At 41.6% G+C, this 16,427-nt stretch overlaps 1 protein-coding gene across 1 annotated transcript in view; it reads left to right on the forward strand.

Annotated features, from left to right (window-relative positions):
* DCHS2 (dachsous cadherin-related 2) overlaps nt 1–16,427 on the forward strand; it is a 121,282-nt gene that overhangs the window by 36,335 nt on the left and 68,520 nt on the right. The window contains exon 2 of the mRNA XM_060278664.2: nt 15,922–16,113. Within this exon, the coding sequence (XP_060134647.2) occupies nt 15,922–16,113 (192 nt within the window). The remainder of the gene's footprint in view (nt 1–15,921; nt 16,114–16,427) is intronic.

Raw genomic sequence — 16,427 nt, forward strand, 5'->3', positions numbered from 1 at the left:
TTGTTAGTAATCTATAACATGGTGCACAAAAACAGTTACAAGCAATGTTTTAAAAATTTGGGGATTGGATTCCTCTTCTTTTCTTCTTAAACCCCTTTAAACTTTATGTCTTAGGATTTTGCCCCATGTAAATGAACAGGGTGTTTAGATACACATTTGGTTTTTAGAGGATGAAATCCTTTTATAAAATGCAACATAGGATTTGTAAAAGAGAAGTGACTCTGATTTCTATTTCTCCAGCATCTGATGAAATTTATGAAAGGGGGCTCATGGGGTATTTCACAAGGTAGACCCACTAATTTCAGTGGGCATGAACTGCTTTTCAGTAATGTGTCAAGTAGCATGTAGGAAATTGGTGTAAGGTGTATGTGGGATGTTCCTAAAGTTTTGCTGGTGAAGGAGGGGTGGGCTGATATGTCAATATGGGCGTCTCTCCATTTCATATTATTCAAAACTTAAGTTCAGTCTGCCACATTCCCAGTTCTGGTTGGGATTTTATTTATTTTTAATCCGCACAAAAGATTGTCAGCGTTTTAATGCACATTTTCCCCTACACATCTGTATAAGTAAATTAGAATAGATTTAAAACATTTTTTAAAGAATAGAATTAATAGAATGCATTTTTGTATGTTATTTTCACCAATTTCCGCATTTTAATGCACACTTTAACCTAATATACACTTTTTTGGGGTTGGACAGATGCATCACAAAAATTCAGAGAAGAGAATACCTACACTATGTATTAGAATGTGAACTAAATTATATTTCCGCCCGATTTTTACATGTTGAAACAATTTATAATTTGGACAGAAGGATCTCTGCGACCCAAAGCAATCGATTCAGAAGTTGTTGGTGTAGTGCTAGGAGCAGGTGTCAAGTAAATGAATTAAATAATCCATAGTAAAAGGCCAGTGGAAAAAAGGAAGGGGCAAAAGGCAGAGGCCCAAGGGAACCCCTCTGGAAATGTGGTAACAGAAGAGGAAAAATTATTGAAAGACAGAACAGCAGCTGGAGCTAGGAAAGCTTAAACACAACAATGTTGTATTGTTTGGCAGGCACTATATTTCGACTTCCTATGTTTTGTAGAACTTTACAGTGGTGCCTCGACTTATGGATTTAATCCATTCCGAAGGCACCTTCGTAAGTCGAAAAATGCCATTGGAAACGCGATTTCCCATAAGAATGCATTGGAAACGGAAAAATTCGTAAGTTGAAGCAACCCTATCTAAAACCGCCGCGGTTTCCGTTCGGATGTCGAGACATTCATAAGTGCGTGACCATTACCCCCATTCGTAAGTCGAAAAATTCGGTTGTCGAGTCGTTCGTAAGTCAAGGTACCACTGTATTAACAATTTAGCAGTGGGTAAGGCTCAAACATCCATTTGGTCCATTTGCCACCCTTGCAGTTTTCAAGTTGGAAGATCCCTCATCCATATTGAATGCCTCACTTGCCACACAAACGCTTTGAAGGTTGAGCATGCATATTTCTTCCGTGTTGCTGCAGAATACCCACAGCAGCATAGGTTTATTGAGTAGGTGCCAGCTGCACGGCTGCTGGCAGAACGTCTTGTCTGCTTGCTGCTTCATAGCCAGCGAGGAGTTGCTGCGAATCTTCTGGGGAGGCCATTGTCACAGCTGGAGAGCTTTTAGGATGCAGGCCTGGCCTCTTCTGTGCTCTCTCATCTCACCAGTTCCTTAGGGCTGACAGCCGCTCTGGAGCCGATCCATTATACACTTAAGATGATTACGATGTCAACATGTGTTTTGCTCTTTGATCTTCTATTTGTTGCTTTCAGTTCAGGCAGGGGTGGGGAACCTACAGCCCACTTGCTGAATTAACCCTGCCAAGCCTCCTTATTTGGCCTGTCAGGCCATTTCAGCCAAACCATATCCACCTGCCCTAGCCTTGACATCATCATATAGGACGTAAGAGGTGGGTCAGATAAAGATCTGGCTCAGCTGAGTGGTGTTTGGCGGCACCCAAAGGGCTTTTGCAAGAACCAGCGACCAACTGATTGTCAGGTCTTGCAGAGCACTTGGCAAGGCCTGACAATGAGCTGATTAGTTGACTGCTACAGAACACTTTTTGGGGCGAGTTTATTACCCTTTAAAGTCAATTGATACTGAAATACTTTCCAGTATTGTCCCCCGTTCTTGACTTTTCAATCGTGTTTATGGTTATGAGTATTTTCTTTTTCTCTCTTTGTTAAATCTGCATTTTGTTTGGACCACTTCAGGGTGCAGGTTGGGATTTACAACCAGGAGTTGAAGAGAATTTGGAGATTTGTCCTTGGACAAATCATCTGAGGTATACCACTCCACCAAAAAGAAAGGGTGTGGCACCACTGGGCCTGGTTCAGCGGTTCCAGCTAGTGTAAAATGTTGTGGCTAGGCTGCTAACGTGGACATTATCACCAGCAGATAACTCGCATGCTCAAAAGTCTTCAGTTTCTGCCCATATGCTATTGGGACATGTTCAGGTTTCGGGGATTAATTTACAAGGCCCTTAATTTGTGTCCAGCATACCTCAAGGACTACATAATCCCTTTTATCCCTGCCCAATCACCAAGGACTTTTTTTGGGGGGGGGGGAGTCACTGTAGTAATTGCAATAATTTCAAACTATAATTGCAGTTTGACTTTGTAGTTTTAACTGATTTTTTAAAATCTTTTGTAAGCTGCTGTAGAAACTGTTGTGACTTTTGTGGTTAACAGGTATATAAATTGTTTAAATAAATAATAATAAAGGTTCCTGCTCAGAGCGATTGCTTTGAGCAGAAGAAGGCTAGACTAGAGAGCACTTCTCCTTGATGTATGGTTTTCTCTTTGCAGGGCTTTTATTAATGGGGAGGAAAATTCAGTCGTAGGAGTCCCGAAATAGCACAGTCAAGATGATAATGCTGTGAAATGGAGCTCCTTCTTCATGCTTGGCTCCAATTAATGACTTACTTTCTTTTTTTTTGTTTGGAACCTGTCTGGGCTTGAAGCAGGTCGCTGTGAGGTTAGATTGAAATTGAGTTCTGCTGTCAGGCTGAGCTGCAGTCATTTCTCGAAGCTTGCGCTTGAAATTTCCTAACGGGATATACCTTCGAGAATTGCCTGCAATACAGATTTTGCAAATGTTAACGGGCAAAAGTTAGTGATTAGGTTGTTAAGGGGATGAAACTTGCATCAATTCAGGAAAGTGAAAATGCATGCCAAAATAAAAGGTTTCTTGGTTTTAGTGTCTATTTTCTTTTTGTAGTGTCATATATACATTTTTGTTAGTAGAATTTCAATTATTAACAGTGGCTGAAGGAAACTTTTTTGTGTCATTGCATTCTTTTAATGTTTTTTTTAAAATCTTTAGACACTATGCTTCCCCCCCCCAAAAAAGGTTTAAAGTCACACAAAACTTACTAATTCAGATATTTAATCACCTTTTAGACCAGGCACCCCCAAACTCAGCCCTCCAGATGTTTTGGGACTACAACTCCCATCATCCCTAGCTAACAGGACCAGTGGTCAGGGATGATGGGAATTGTAGTCCCAAAACATCTGGAGGGCCGAATTTGGGGATGCCTGTTTTAGACCATGGAGAAGTTTTCTTCTCCCCTCCTTCAGGGAAGAGTAGGAAGGGCAGAAATATTGAATAAATACGTACTGATAGTAAACTCTTTATACTTTGCTGATAAAGCTTTTTGAGCCTAGTAGTTTGAGCCATTGCATAATTACTGTAATCTACTATTTGGCACCGGTCCTTTGATGCTTGGCAGTGCTATTTATCTGAGCAGCTGCCAAGGTGCAGTGGTTAATAAGCTGCTTTCTTCAGTAGATGCCTGCATTTGAGCCAGTACATGTGTTTTTCTATTGATGAATGAAGCATTTAGTTCTATGGACTTCCTTGCCATAAGCTTGCTTATTGACTTTCTTGTATGTGATGCCTAAAGGCACTAAGGGTTCATTTATTATTTAACGAAAATTATATATTTATACACCGCTTAATAATAATAGTAATAACCCCCCCAAAGTGCTTTTTTGGTTGTGGTCTCAGGCTGTGCTCACATTACTAGCTTAAAAGGCAGCAGGGCTGTTTTGCTGAATTTCAGATTGCATTTGCACGTTGCTGTGCACATCAATATAGCTGGATATGTTTCCAAGTTGCCTGCTGTCTGCCTACACCAGTGGGCAGAGAGTGAGGTTGGATGTCTTCATATGGTGTATGTTTTGCAATCAGATCAAGGCCAGTTGGTGGAAAAACCCATCGAAACGCAGTGTTTCAGAAGCTTCAGGATACAGGTGGCATCTGGCTAATGCTGTGCACACACAAGTTCACAAACCAGCTGTGGGAGTGTGCTGGAGGCAGAGGGTATACAGGGTATATTGTGTACACAGTGTTAATGGAAAGGGACAGAGCTCAAATAACGCAACGTCGAACTCAAGACAAATGCAACAGATATCCCTTTCCCACCATGACAAATAATGGCACTTTAAGAATGCGGAACAGTTGTGCAGCCTCTTATTTATAAAGTAAGCAAAAGTATACAAATGGCCAAACTCTGTTCACTTATGTTAACACAAGAGGTACTAAAAAGCAACAACTCACAGCTATATTGTAAGTGCACAGTGCTGTAAATTTGCTGGCATTCTGTGTTCTAATCTCACTTCACCACCAACAGTTGCAAGCCTCAGCTTTTATATGGAGTAAAGCTGCCTTATATTTCAAGGTTTTTGAGAGCCTGACAAGCTAATGGATACGAAGTGCTTTTGAAGATTTGGTGTATCATAAATGGTGATTTGTAATGATATATATGAAGATTTAAAATGGTTTGACTTTTGTAAACAGTAAATCAATATTTCATCACATCTATTATCTTTACTGGTCGGCCTCTCTCTCTCTCTCTCTCTCTCTCTCTCTCTCTCTCTCTCTCTCTCTCTCTCTCTCTCTCTCTCCTATTGCCCTGTTTTCTGCCTCTCTCCTTCTTTGAGTGCGGAGTCTTTCACATCTGTGTGGTCCTGTTTGGCAGGACCTTGTGTGGCAGGTCCTGTGTTTGTCCTCTTGACCCTTGCACATCTTGACTTGTGAGATCCAGCAGGGAGGTAACTCCAGTTGGTGGTAAATACTCTGCCAGTATGTACTGGTCTGTGCTCTGAGATGAGTGAGGGAGGCGTGCTTGTGGTTCCTTTGACAGATTTGACCCACATAATAGTAACATTTGGCAGAGCCTTCCTGGTGGTGGTGCCCCAGATGTGGAATTACTGCCCTGTGGAGATCAGACACAATGCTCTCATTCAGGTGACAACTTAAAACATACAAGTTTATTTTATTTTTATTTCTTTGGCCTTTGGGATATACTTGTAATAGAGCTCAGTGTCCCAAGTATTGCTTTCTGCTGTGTTGTATTATATTGTTGATGTTGATTTTAATTATTGAATGAATGTATTTTTATTCTTCTTGTTAACCACCCTGGTCTCCTACGGGATAAAGGGCAGCATAAAACACAATAAATAATAATAATGTAGAAGAAAAATAGAACATGGGGAGGGAAGCCCTTCTTGAAGGGATTGAATGATTGCAACTTTGAGCTCTTCTCAAAGAGAATATACTCCAATGTTAATTTCACCTCCACTTTTATATACTAATAGCAACCTTAGGTAGTCAAACAGAACTCAAAAATATTGTAATGGATTCTGAATATTCTGGGGGCTCCCTATCTGCAGAAAAAATGTGGAAAAAGCTATATTGCTGATATTAGAGATGGGGGGAAACAAATAAATTTTATAAGAACAATTCACATGCTTGCTGAATGTATAGCTTAGCAGCATATAGGCATAAAGCATGGTCTTGTCTTAGTATTCATAAGATAATCAGATATGAACTAATATTGGAAACCAAAATGATGCCTTTAATTACCCAAACATACCTAAAGTGTATTGAGTTATGATTTCTAATTTATTGCCTGCTGCTAAACCGGTAATAGTAAAGCAGCCCTAAGACATGCAAGGAATGAATAAGTCAAGTCTGGCAATCTGTGCAACTAAATAAACTAACAGTGCACTCCTATGTATGTCTACTCAGAAGTGAGCTCTGTTAAATTCTTTGGGGCTTATTCCCAGGTGATTGTATACATAGGATTGCAACTAAGTGAACGTGATTCCTTACATGTTCCATTATACGCTGCATGTACAGCTCCCGGCAAAAGAATTGCAATAAGGTGCTTCCAGGCCAGAAAAGCCTCCTGCCATACCCTAATCTGTTTAACAATATAAGGGATGTATGAGCAGTTCATCTCAAGGGGCAAAATAAGCAGAGAGGAGCTTTGGAATTTTCCTTTCCCAAAACTCAGAATATCAAATCTTACAGAACCTTGAGAACTATCTTTAGAACACAAAAGTTCATTTTGCTTTTCCCTCTGGACTCACAAAAAAAGGCCTTCACTCCTGTTCCAGTCTGGTTGGAACCCTGAACAGCAGGAGTTCTTGGGGCGAAGGGATACTCTGCAACATTTTAGCGCAGCTCTAGTTGTAATTTGGGATTACTTTCCACAATCGGAAAGGCAGTACAGAACGTCTTGTTTGAAGTTTAATAGCTGAATTCCTGCTTTGCAAAGAGTGTTCCATGTGTCTTCAGCCTCTGTGATTGATATTGTTATTATTATTGTTGTTGTTGTTGTTGAATTTATATACCACCCTATACCCGGAGGTCTCAGGGCAGCTCACAGAATAAAGTCAAAATATAAAACCACAAAATACATGATCAAAATAAAAACACCCCCCCCCAAGCACATTTTAAAAGCGCATAGGATGTAAATCAAATCAACCAAAGGCCTGGTGAAAACGTAGCATTTTTGCCTGGTGCCTAAAGGTGTGTAATGAAGGCGCCAGGCAAACTTCCCTAGGGAAAGCATTCCACAGGCGGGGAGACACTGTAGAGAAGGCTCGTTCTCGTGTTGCCGCCCTCCGGAACCCTGGAAGAGAAGGTATTCAAAGAAGGGCCTCAGAAGATGATCTCAGGGTCTGGGAGGTTTATATGGAAAGAGGCAGTCCTCATAGTTATGGCTTGATGAGAAAAATAGGTATAACAAGATCCTATTCCACCCCCAAGTCTTTGACCATGGCTATCTTGTGTCTACCGGGACGTGGATGGCACTGTGGGTTAAGCCACAGAGCCTAGGGCTTGCCGATCAGAAGGTCGGCGGTTCAAATCCCCATGACGGAGTGAGCTCCCATTGTTCGGTTCCTGCTCCTGCCAACCTGGCAGTTCGAAAGCATGTCAAAGTGCAAGTAGATAAATAGGTACCGCTCCGGCGGGAAGGTAAACGGCGTTTCTGTGTGGTGCTCTGGTTTTCCAGAAGCGGCTTAGTCATGCTGGCTACATGACCCGGAAGCTGTACGCCGGCTCCCTCGGCCAATAATGCGAGATGAGCGCCGCAACCCCAGAGTCGTCCGCAACTGGACCTAACGGTCCGGGGTCCCTTTACCTTTACCTGTATCCTGTGTCTACAGCCACAGGTAATTTACAGCAAATGTCTTTTATTCTGCTGGTTGTCAGTAAAGGAGGTGAACATTGACCTTTTTCCATAGTTGCATTCTTTTCAGGTTTCGCAGTTGTGTGTTTTCTCTTCTTGGACTTTTTTTTTTTTTTAGAGAATTGGGTTTTGACAGCTTGAGCCAGCAAGTCACATTCAGCTTCAGTTAATCTGAATTCCCTTGAATAAACAATTTTTCATTTCTGCTAAAGAAGCACCACACTCATTCGTTTTATTGAAAGCATGCTCTTCTGAAGACTTCTGCTTCTAGTGGAAGCGTGAGAATCTGGGATCTGCCGCTTGCGTGCTACAGGAAGCTTCACAGAGATAAACTTCGGTTTAGAAGCAGAAGTGAAGGATGGCTTTGTGACACATCCAGAGCTTTCTTCATTCCCTGCTTGATTATGAAGAACAGTCCCATCCTGAAAAGGAGGCTGACAGCTCCACATTCTTTGACAGAATGTGCGTGATGCTTGGTCAGGGCAAATGTAGGTAAAGTTTGTCATGGGGAGGGGGGGAAGGGGCAAGGAAAATGAATCTATATGATTACAATATGTCTTGGAAGAAATATCATCTGTTGCCAACTGCATTATTATTTATGTTGAGAAAATGGGAGAGCTTTTTAAAAAGCAGTTTGCATAAATGAGACAAGCTGTGAGGTTGGCCATGTTTTAAATTTTCCATACACCCTGGCAAAAAAGATTAACCCAAACAGCCTGTGCTTTATGACACACTTGATTTCTTAGTGTAATTATGGCTGTGATTTACAGACTCTGTATTTTTTACAACTCATCTGCTTCTATTGCAGGTACAAATGTGGTTCTCTTTTTCACTTTCAAATAGGAAATCTTACTACAAAAGAGTGATAGTGGCAGGAGACTAATAAAGCATTACTTGTTGTTTTTATAAATTATTGCTGTTTTCCTATACAAAAATGCCGGTATCAGTACACGCAAAAGGCCATATCTCTTAAGGCTCACCAAAGTAGCTATCCGCCTCAAATCTTTTTAGAACTGCTAAATTATTCTGTATTTTTCTTTAAATCTTTCTCTGCAATTTGGCATCAATTGCTAATAAACAAATGTGGATATTTCAGCAGATAGTTACAGAATCACATTTGAGAAGCACTTGGTCTAGCCTGCATGTCATGCTGAGCAAAACCATGGCTTCATATGAGTGTGCAGGCTCTTCCTTTTGGTTCAGATGCTGTGTTGAGCTAAAGTGTGTCATCCAAACCCAAGCTTGTGGTTTAGCTCTCCTGCACAAAACACAAGCTGTAAACCAAAGGACATCAAGACATTGGCTCCATCTTCCATCTGGAGAGAGCTAACGCATGAGACCAGGCTTGGATGACACACTAAGTCATGTGAGATATGCAGTGGAAGTTGCTCCCAGTACCAGTCACCTGCGGAAGATAAGGCTCAGTAAAACAGTTCTAGATGTAGATAGATAGATATATTGTAGATTTTGGCAGATAGAGATATATTCAAGTACAGAGTATCTCTTGCTCTACATAAGTTCAGCAACTCAGGACATAACACCAGACAAGTAACACAGACAGACTAACTGCAGATTCACAGACTGACACTGCTAATCTGACATGCATTAATCACATATATAGCCAGGGCACTGGGCCATTACCATAGCAGCTGTCTTAGCTGACCTTGCACCTGCGATTTGCTCATCCATGGGGTGAGCTAATTTATGCTCATGAAGGAAATTAGCCCCTTATCATGTCCAGTTACTCCAACAAGCCAAATTGTGTTAATTTAGTGTGCAGCTGCAGAAAGCTGGGGAGGCGCAAAGCAGCCACAATCTCCTCGTGAGGAGCCTGCATGCTCATGCATTTGCACTAAGTCATGGTTTGGCTTGACATGACATGTGACCAAGCCTGTAAATATTAGTAATTAGTAAAGACAGGAGGCATATAAATTCCATCAAACTTGAGTATCACATATTACAGGAACTACATTCCCTTCTCCTCAATTCAGAGTTACACTTCAAGCATCTGATGAAGCGGCTTATGCTGTAAAAATGCATTGGTCTTTAAGGTAGAGAGTTAGAGTTTGAGCAAGGAGGTTTTGAGGGTACCATTGTGGGGTTTGCACGCTTTACCGATGGTGTTTCAAATATATGGGATTTCACTGATGCGTGCGGTGCTTTGGAAAGCAACCCCCACGTAAATGGGAAGTTGCCTGTATTATATTTCCCTCCCCACTTCGTACTAACACGTATATGCAGACTTTTGCATGTGTTTTTGCAGCTAGAAAAGTACAGTACTAAAAGTATACTACAGTGGTACCTCGGTTTAAGTACACAATTGGTTCCGGAAGTCTGTACTTAACCTGAAGCGTACTTAACCTGAAGCGAACTTTCCCATTGAAAGTAATGGAAAGTGGATTAATCTGTTCCAGAAGGGTCCGCGGAGTACTTAAACTGAAAGTACTCAAACCGAAGCGTACTTAAACCGAGGTATGACTGTATATTGTATAATCTGTTTTGGATCACAGGATCTGTAAATTCCTTTGTGTTTGTTAGGTGCTTTCACCCTGTTTATCTATTCCAACTGGCTATAGGTGATCATGTCATTGTCAAGGCCTTCCAGTGATGGTACGAGACCGTCATAGACCGATTGAACTAGACTCTCAGCATCTGCTTAAATATTGATCTTCCTGATGTTTGCACATGGGTTGTGTGTTCCTTCAGGATTTACACTGAATAAATCAATGGATAATATGTTCCAGCAGCTTCTGTCAGCGTAGCAGGAGTCACATCCTACTTGGTATTCAATACTAGGCAGACACATTTCAGAATGCACTGCTTATAATTTACACATGATTAGCTATAGTGTATTGTGTATCACTCTCTAACTGCAATAATGGCTTCAGTTCTTTTAAGCAAAACATTCTAATTGTCCTAATTAACTTCAGCAGCCACACTGGTGTTTGTAAAAAACAAAAACCAGTTCTGACTTTTTTTTTAAAGGAATGCCAAGGAGGAAAATGTGATTAATGGGAGCCATATGTTGCTTTTACACGTTTGTCCTGCAGTGGTTTGTAAGTCTGTAGCACTTCTAAACTAAAGCAAGTGGTCATCATATTGGAAAAGTGTCAGCACTTACATTTTCTGATACTTAGCCATATTTCGAAGAACAATGCAGATGACTGCTTCACCACAATACAGATGTTGTGCTCTTACACTAGTACTGGACCCACTTAAAGGTATTGCTCTTAGCCCTAAAAAGTTTCGGACCCAAGTATCTGTTAGCGCATCTCTCCCAATACCAGTCTCCCCGGTCTTGCGTTCTGCTTGCATGGTGTGTGTGTGTGTGTCTACTTGAGAGAGAAAAAAAACCACTTTCTGTGGTGCCACCCCACTTGTGAAATGCCCTCCCAGGAAACTTCCAGATGGTCAAATCATTTAAATGCCAACTGAAGACTTGGTTGTTTATCCATGCCTTTAGATGTGTATTGACAGTAGAGTTTGTGTTAAATATCCTGTGGGTACTTTTTATTTGACTTACTGCTCTTTAAATTTTTTTTATGGGGGAAAACTAGTTTGTACCACATGTGAGATTCTTGTTTGTTAACTACCAATGGTTTCTACATCAGTTTTCTCTAATCAGAAGCAACCTTCACTCAGTAGTGTTCAGTTTCCACTCCTCACGTGCGAAAAGGGAAGGGTGAATTGTGTGAGCTCTAGTCTTGCTGTTTTAACACATATCCATGATTCAGTTTTGTATCTGAATGTAGGCAAAGGAGCACAAAACAGCCTGTCTAGCCATACAGCCAGGATGTGGCCTTCTATGCAATGCAGCCCATATATAAAGCATGTGAGACCATGACCTGCTTCCAATCTCTTAAGAATGGTTAAGAGGATTATGTCTGCACTCACCCTGTTGCGTAAGACAATAAAGCAGTGACTCTGGAATCATTACTGTAAAATATTATAGTTCAAAGGCTTCATGCATAATTGAAAACAGGCAAAATTATAATATATTTATGTAGCTATTTGAAGCATTGAATCTGGGTATATATAGGCTTGTGCTGTATAAGCATACAGAATATAATTCTATCCTTCCAATGAGCTATTGTCTGTCCAAATATATTATGCAAAATGTGGGACAAACTACTAAAATTTAGCAGAATAAAGTTATTTTTCCAGAAGGCAACTTCTTGGTTCCGTTATTTTAAGGGTCGAAACACTAGTGTGGCAAACCTAACTTGGAAATGTAACTTCAGTGCCTATACTTTATATATTTCATTCTCATTCTCTTCCTTCCTCCCTCCCCATGCCCCTCCAGCTGAAAGAGAAACCTTGAGTTTAACCCCATTATTTTCCTGCAATACAATACTCCCATCCTCATCCAAACCGTTTAGATGAAAGGTATGTGACAGAATTCATCTTCCTCCCACATATCAAAGCACAGTTGACTTTTCTGCTCTATTGCCCATACACCTGCAAGCCTGCCCTGCCCTTCATTTCCTCTTGTGTTGACCACAGTACAGTAATTTATTATTGAGACCAAACTCAAGATCACTTAACGTGAATTAGTTATCCTCTAACAGCCATGAACTTTCTGGTTGTATTCAACAAGACTCATGCCACTTTTAATACTTCCTCTCTTGCTCCAGGCTGAAGCCCCCAATGGTGTAATAGCAAAACCTGCAAGAGTTCAAGGTAATAAGCGTGTGGTGAGGTCTGCTGACAGCTCACCGTGTGGCTGGATGCAAGATAGTCAGATGTAAGACCAGCTGTCAAGTAGGGAGCTTGGAGCGTTGCTTCAGTGCTGGCCTGGAGCCAAAGAAGAAAACTGCTCAGAATTGAAGGAGCTGCATAGCCAGCCTAGGAAATGCACTAACTATATGGCAGCAGACAGTGCTCTCCCAAGCTGCAAATGATCTTTAAGAAGGTCATTTGAAGCAGAAGATAAGGTCCAGGAAACCTCTTCAGGCACACAGAGGATGATGATGATAATAATAATAATAAAATATTTGTACCCCGCCCATCAGGCTGGGTTTCCCCAGCCACTCTGGGCGGCTTCCAACAAAGATTAAAATACATTAAAATATCACACATTAAAAACTTCCCTAAACAGGGCTGCCTTCAGATGTTTTCTAAATGTCAGGTAGTTGTTTATCTCTTTGACATCTGATGGGAGGGTGTTCCTGACATCTGATGGGGGTTCTCTGCCTGGTTCTCTGTAGCTTTGCTTCTCACAGTGAGGGAACTGCCAGAAGGCCCTCGGCTCTGGACGATGGGGGGTGGAGATGCTCCTTCAGGTATACAGGGCTGAGGCCATTTAGTGCTTTAAAGGTAAGCACCAACACTTTGAATTGTGCTTGGAAACGTACTGGGAGCCAATGTAGGTCTTTCAAGACCGGTGTTATGTGGTCTCGGCGGCCGCTCCCAGTCACCAGTCTAGCTGCTGCATTCTGGATTAGTTGTAGTTTCCGGGTCACCTTCAAAGGTAGCCCCACATAGAGCACATTGCAGTAGTCCAAGCGAGAGGTAACTGAGCATTCACCACTCTGGCGAGACAGTCAGGTAGGGTCAGGTAGGGTGGAGGTATTGTTTCTCTTGAAGGTCTTCTACCTCCTCCATGGAAGTCTCTAGCAAGGTGGTGACTTCAGAAGTTGTCTTCTGAACCGGTTCTTCCATGTTGTTGGAACCGTCTTTTGGTTGGGGTGGTGGCAGCTAAGATTTGGGCTGGGTGCTTATGGATGAACTGAAGGATTCTAATCTGGTTCAGCTATTTTGAACTTGGAACCAGGGGTTTGCTAGTTCTGGTTAACCTAAGGTGCAAGGAGGTAATCTTCTCAGTATTTCCTTCGTGATGAACTCTTGCTTTTTCCACGCCCTTATTAAGCTAAGCTAAGGAATAAGTTTAACAGCAGCATGAGATCAGTTACCATGGCAATCACAGAGGAGGGAAGATTTCTCTATCTGAGGAATTACATGTGTGCATTCTCCATGAGGCCAGGGGAATATGCACAATGGCCATTGGATATGCAAATTAACCACTCTACATTACCCTTAAGATACCTACGGTAAAAGGTAGTTTTCCCATTGTAAAGGCAACTGTATGTGTATGGATTTGCTTATTCCTTTAAATGCATAATAAAACACTAATTTGTAACATGCAAAGGGTTGCATAACTATATTGATTTCCTCGTCAATGGCATGCCTTTTGTAGTGTGTTTTAGAGACAATATTTCAAATGCAGTTAATTGGAAAGTAAGCTGATAAGCATACAGTAGTCTTACTGTGAGTTGCCATCTGTTATACTGCGGACAGGAAGTATCACAATATTTGTTACAATATTTTTATATAATGTATGGGACTTCTTACTTCATTTATCTTCACAACAGTTCTAGGAGGGAAGTACTGTACCCCTTTCAGAAGATGGAGATTTCATACCTTAAGAGTAGGAGATTCAGAATGACCCACTGGAGAGTTGTACTAAGTTAAGCTTTGGACACTTTTGAAAGAGCTGCAACGGCTCTTTTTTTTGGGGGGGGGAGATATTAGAAACAGTTAATATTTTATCTCTATGGTTTTAAAAGTCAGAAAAAGTAACTCAGGTCTAAAGTTTTACGCATAGCTGCAAAAGCTTCCTGAGGAGTATTTCATTGACCGCTTTACTGTTTAGTACCGTAATTTCAGTTCTAAATCCTGGTATGTTGGTGGGGCAGGTTACCTACCACACATTCAGGGTCCTGTATATATTGGTGTAAACCTGAAGGACATGTGTACATTGGTGCGTGCAATTGCTGCAGTCAAAAACTCTTGATTTTGACAATTGCATGTAGCTAAATATCTCATTGGATATATACCAATTTCTGAATTAATGTCCTCTTGTGTCAACCCCCCCACCTCCACTTGGTATGCCAGGAATGTGTTGGGAAGAAGTGTCTTCCCTTAGCCGTCTCCATAACATGCTTTCTTCCATCAAACACGTAGTTCTTGTCTGCATTTGGAAGCGGTATAGTGCTAATGCTGGTTGACTTTACCGCATGCTTTTCTCCACGAGCTTTTCCTAACAGTGGCTATCAGCCCTTCCTAATGGAGAGGGATCTAGTAGAAGATTAGCTAATTGCATTTCAAAGACTGCAGTGAGGAATTAAGAGTAATCAATGGGCACACATATATCCATTATTTCCCACCTTGAGTTGGTACGCCAAAAAGTGCTATAGAAATTATCATTTATAATCTTAATTATTAAATGATTTGCCGTTAATGTGCCCAAGCTGCAGCATAGTTATTAACTGCTTCTGTGTAACTGCATGTGCCCCTAAGCTTCTTTTAGGTATTAATGATTTTAAGAGATAAAGATTACAGCACATAAGAATGGAGAGAGAGCATGGAAGAGCAACACAGCTGATTGTGTGCCTTGTGGAATAACTAAGCAGCATTCCTCTAGCTGCACTTTTATAGCTATAAAGGTAAACCCTTCAGTTTTATGCCAACAACTTAAGGAAATCTCTCTCTTCCTTCCTGCCACACACTTCCTTGTGTATTGGGGAATGAAAGGGAGACTGACTGTTTAGATTGCCTTAGCCTACCCCAAGCAACATGCACTGCTCTGCTATGACCGCTCCCCTTCCCCGGGGGCGCGGCATTGCTGGCGGACATTCGGGACCTTACAGTGACCCAGGAGTGGGTGGAGGGATGCTGCGGAGGTCATTAGGACTCCGGGTCGTGTCACACGCCCCCCGGCTGACCAATCGGGTTAGCCAGGGGCGTGGCTGCTTGCCGTTTAAATCACAGAGGGGAGGTTGTTGCCTCCGCCTGCCCCCCTCCTCATTGAGGGTATCCCGTTAAAGGGATCTGGGGGTGTGGTTCCTGTCCGAAGCCTGGGCTAGGGCCATGCCTCGACCTCATCGGTGACCCTGGGGGATGCTCTTAATTGATGTATATCATAGGGCTCCCCCTATTGGTGGTTGACCCTTGAGAGACGTCCTGCTCTTCACCCAAATGCCGAAGCCAAACCATTCACATCTGTAACCAATAAAGGTGTGGCCTAATTTATCCCATTAACCCAACTTACTCAGGTCTGTGTGTTTATTTCTGAGGGGAACTATGGGGCCCGGGGCCTCGCCAAGCAAGACTGTATTCCATTCAGCCAGCCCAGGCCTGTAAATGGTAGTCTTTTCTGTCTCAATACTGTTCAAAATTTCATCATGATACTTTTGAAAATAAACAGCGTAATCCTATACATATCTATTCAGGAAAGAAGTCCTATTGGGTTCAGTGAGACTTAGACCATAATAAGTATATATATATAGGATTGCAGACTAAGTCATGATGGAAAAAAATATACTGTACATCTTATTTGAAAAGCAATGAATGTGTGGGATCCATCAAATAATAATTAAATAATTAATGGATTTTTATTCGTTGTGCTACTGCAGGTCAAGGCTACAGACAGAGATTCAGGGAATTTTGGGCATATTGAGTATTTTCTATATGATGGATTCCATAACTATGAAAAATCAAAAGCGTTCCTGATTGACCTGAGCAGCGGCCACATATGTGTCTCACAGGACATTGACAGGGAAGAGGACCCATCCACATATGATCTCCTGGTGAAAGCGGTAGATGGGGTAAGTTTCACACTTGGATAATTCCACTCTAGCAACCATTTGTTGTTCGTCAGGTGTGAAGGTAATATTTGTCACTACATCTGGTAACCTAAATCAGTTGTATCAATGCAGTCGTGTTAATAAACTTTAAAGCCCTGGCCGTGTTTCGACAATCAACTTAAAATATAGTTTAGTGAGCCATAGCTTATAAACCATAGCCCAGGGTTACATGTGAACCAGGCCACTTTTTGTGACTACATCTGGCAACAGGGAGTTCCCTAGGTCAGCTGTATTATGTAAGGATTTACCTCAGTAGCAGTGAGTTTGTGGGACTT

The sequence above is a fragment of the Zootoca vivipara genome, chromosome Z1, assembly GCF_965207765.1.
Source record: "Zootoca vivipara chromosome Z1, rZooViv2.hap1.1, whole genome shotgun sequence".
NCBI lineage: Eukaryota > Metazoa > Chordata > Lepidosauria > Squamata > Lacertidae > Zootoca > Zootoca vivipara.